We start from the raw sequence: 4,133 nt of genomic DNA, 5'->3' as shown, positions 1-4,133 counted from the left end.
ATATGAATAGTGGCAAAAGTCCAAACGTTGCGAGTAATAAAAGACGGAGGAAGTAGTCTATACTTGCATAGTTTTTATTATTATTTTTTTTTTTGGCAAGGCAAATAAGATATTTTTATTGATCACCAAAACACAGTTTTACAACCGGACTTGCCCAAGCAAAGGCAAGCAAACTAGCAGGCTTAGCAAGCCTAAAAACTACTCAGAAAAACAGACTAATACAAAGTCTGCAATCACAAAGCACTAAACCACTCAACATCAGAAGCTTTTACTTTCTTCCCAATCAGCTGTTGAATTCGACCTTTGGTGTCCATCTTGACTCTCTTAACTGTTTGCAACACAGTAGGCACCACAGCATCCCAAACTGCATGGTTCCTAGCTCTCCATAGGTGATAAATTAAGCCTGCACATGCAGCATAGATCACCTGTCTTCTGAACTTGCTTGTGCCTTGTCTTCTTAGCCAAATCAGTGTTCTATGAAGATCACCCCTATGGTCAGAAAGGCCTAACCATTGGAACACCACAGCCTTGCAACTAGCACTATAAGCACACCCAAAGTACAGATGTGTAATTGTTTCTTCTGAGAAACAGCATACAGCACATTGACTGTCATTACCAATGCCAACCTTAACCAACCTAGCCCTTGTCTTCAATCTGTCTTGGCTAGCTAACCACATAGTGAACCTATGTCTGGGAACACTGTGTCTGTTCCAAACCTGTTTAGCACAGTGGGCTTTGGTTTGAACCTCACTCAGATTTTGATACATTCCCTTAATGGCATACTTGTTGACAGTGAGCCAATCATGGGACTGTAGTTTCCCATTGAACATATTATTATTATTATTATTATTATTATTATTATTATTATTATTATTATTATTATTATTATTATTATTATTATTATTATTATTATTATTATTATTATTATTATTATATTTTTTTTTTTTTTTAAGGTAAGATGAAAGATCATACTGCACTTATATCTCAAACAGGTGTTTCCAACCAGCTTTGCAGATTATTAGAAATGAGGGAGGATTATAGGGAAAATCCTCACCTCCAAAGAACATTGCATAGTTACATGTGATAAATCAGCAAAGGAAAGTTATACGGAGTACGTAATACGTAGTACGAAGCACATCGCACTCTCTGTATGAAACAAGATCGAGCGAGTGACATGTAATCAAAGTTGAGCTAGATTAGTCATGTGCAAAGCCCCCTAAGATAATAAAGAAGAAAGGAAACGTAAAAAAAAAAGAAGTCAAAATACTTGCTACTATAATAACCATGCCCTTAACGTGCCAATTTACCAAAATAAAAGTTGAATCAACGAACATTTCAGGGCGACAATTAAAAAGGAATAAAAGAAGTTAATTAAAGATCGAGATAATAGAAAAGAAACGAACTGAGTATATAAAGATATAAAACTAAAAATTCTACGTAAAATCAAAGAATAATAACAACAATCGACGTTTGAGCCACTAAACCAACATCTACATTAAGATAGTCGCAGTTACGCAGATTAATGTTTGATTCATTACTAGGCATAATGCGACGTATAGGGTCTGTTTTCCACCAAAATCATTGACTTGTGTTGATTCTTGTTTTCTAAATTGTTAGTACCAATTATTCAGAACAAGCAACTCAACAATCCTTAAGCCTTGTTCTCTTCACCTGATATGTTCAGCTCTTTCTAATTTTTGGTTTGGTCTAATATGATCGGATTTGAATATTTTACGTGAGTAGTTTTTATTTTCTCTGATTTGATCTATTCTAATCTAATCTGCTTTTTCTAATCCGATCTAATAAACATTAAAAATAAGGTGAATAGAGAAAAAACTTAATCTGAATCATAAAGGTTGAGTCGGCAACCCAAACCGATTAAAATATAAATTAGAAAAAAATCTGTCAAATAAAATAAATTCTTCAACCATCCCATATCCCATATAAAAACACACACACCCATAAAGGCCATAATAAATACGTCTCATAAGTTTCCCCACTTTGTCTATAAACTCCTTTGCCAACCAATCCATATTCATTCTCTTTATTACATCTATTTCCGTTTCTTTCTCCTTCTTAAACTCTATACCCCATTTCCATGGCCGTAGCCATGACCCACTTGGCTCCAATATTCCGAACCGAATCCGGACCCTGGTACCAAACCAACGGTGACCACCAATCCAACTACTTAGAAAAAAGACAGCTCTTCCTTAGAAGCTACCAGTTTAGCAGGAAGCAAAGCTTGGGTGAAAGAATCAAGAGGTCTTTGGTTCGGGTCAAGCGTCTCCTTCTTGTTCGCGCTCGCTCCGTTCGTAAGATTCGTAAGGTGGTTTGGTCTAGACTTAGGTTCGTTATTTATAACAAGAGAAGAAGGTTGTTTAAACTCCTTAATCAATATTATTATTTCAACAACATCAAAAATAGCAATTATGAGCTTTTTGGTAGATCAAATATTAACTCTCCTCCTTAGCTAGCTTGTGTTGGTAGTACTAATTAACTTTTGTTTAATATTTTTTAATTTATATTTTAAGTATGTTTATAGTTTTGGGAAGGGGATTTAATTGTAGGAACAAAGTATGGGTTAGATATAAGAACTACTACTATTATTAGTAACTTTTGTTTTTTTTTAGTTTTAGATGTAAAAATGTTGTATTTATTGGTTTGTTATTAATTACGTATGCAATTGATCGATATTGAATAAGAGAATTATTGCTAGCGCCAAGGTATCATGGGAGAAATTTACAGTCAAAGTTCAACCTCAAAACATGAGTAAAGTGACTAGTTAGTTTCATAAAAAAAAAAAAAAAAAAAAAAAAAGGAATTTGGCACATCACTATTAGACAAAGTAGATGTTGTTTGGTGAATTTCTCATAGTTGGTGTTGTTGTGCATGCGGTTATTATTTTTTTCTATATTATATTCACAAGATAGTACGGAGTATGCTAAAAAATCAGTTTCTTTAATTAACGTAGTTGATCGCTAGACTGCTAAGGGGGGAGTAATTAACGCCTGTTTCTATGTAGTCCTTTTCATCATTTACGTATTAGGGGTCTTTATACAGGGCGATCAGTGGATTAATCATTAATTGACAAAGTACATTTATGTTACAATATAAAAGGAAATAACCACTTGGCACAATGTTTAACGGAATATCCCAATTGTTATTGCGGGGGATCGAACACAGGTTCTTCCTACCAAGTTCAGTCTCAATCACCACTGAACCAACAAGCAATTGGTATGTTTAATAGAATATTAGGACATTTAAGTTATAATATAAAGAAAATATTCTAACTGTAAAGGTTAAAAAGGATACCCAAAGTAATACTATGTATACGTGAAGAATAAAAAGAAACCGATTGAGTATTTCTCTTTAGATAAATTATTTTGTACCACCTACACAAATTGGAAAATTGTTTTTTAGCACATAAAAAAGCTAAAACTTGTATTTTACCACCTAAAAAAAATTAAAACTTATTTTTTAACATCTGTAAATGTAAAATTAAATAAAATCGGTACGTAAGGCCCACTAATTCCCTCCAAATTTTACACTCCTTTTGCTATTTTCTTTAACTCCTTCACCCTCATCTTAAATACACGAAATCGTGAAATAAAGAGAAAATATCATAAATATACCGTTATTGTGGCCCCACATAACAATTTTATCTCTTTTTCCATTTTACAGGTGGTAAAAAACAAATTTTAATTTGTTTTATAATGTAAAATACAAGTTTTAGTTTTATAGGTGATGAAAAAAATCCGATTTTTGTGAGGGGTAAAAAAAATTATCCTTATCTTTTCCTCAAACACAAAAAATACAGTATTTCTCTTTAAATCTAGTATTAGAGTTGGTCAGCGCGTTGAAGATTTACAGGCAGCCTTCCTTCGTAAGCAAAAGCTAAAGTACGAATACAGATTTAGTCTTAGTGGCGTAATTGTTAAGCTTGTATGGTATTGGACTATTGGAACCTACTTCTACTATAATTAAGGTGCTTCTTTTTTTATCCCTAAAAAGGTTAACTAGCTAATGAGAAAAGTATATTGTGCCAAAGTTGCCGCGAATTGGAGAAAACTGTTGTTCTTTAAAAACTTATTTACACTAGTTGTTTGGACCGTGTGTTAGCGCGTACGATCTCC

General features: G+C 33.3%; 2 protein-coding genes across 2 annotated transcripts; one reads left to right on the top strand and one right to left on the bottom strand.

The window, feature by feature from the left end:
* Positions 1–233: 233 nt before the first annotated feature.
* On the bottom strand, positions 234–830 carry LOC110783192 (uncharacterized). Its single transcript, XM_021987506.1, has one exon. The coding sequence runs from the start codon at positions 828–830 to the stop codon at positions 234–236; it is 597 nt and encodes a 198-aa protein (XP_021843198.1).
* Positions 831–1,967: 1,137 nt separating this feature from the next.
* On the top strand, positions 1,968–2,722 carry LOC110783193 (uncharacterized). Its single transcript, XM_021987507.2, has one exon. It carries the CDS (start codon positions 2,099–2,101, stop codon positions 2,468–2,470), a length of 372 nt encoding a protein of 123 aa, XP_021843199.1. The 5' UTR covers positions 1,968–2,098; the 3' UTR covers positions 2,471–2,722.
* Positions 2,723–4,133: the final 1,411 nt, after the last annotated feature.

Source organism: Spinacia oleracea, chromosome 3, assembly GCF_020520425.1.
Source record: "Spinacia oleracea cultivar Varoflay chromosome 3, BTI_SOV_V1, whole genome shotgun sequence".
Classification (NCBI taxonomy): domain Eukaryota; kingdom Viridiplantae; phylum Streptophyta; class Magnoliopsida; order Caryophyllales; family Amaranthaceae; genus Spinacia; species Spinacia oleracea.
Note: the sequence above shows the minus strand (reverse complement) of the source record. Positions and strands in the feature narration are given on the sequence as shown.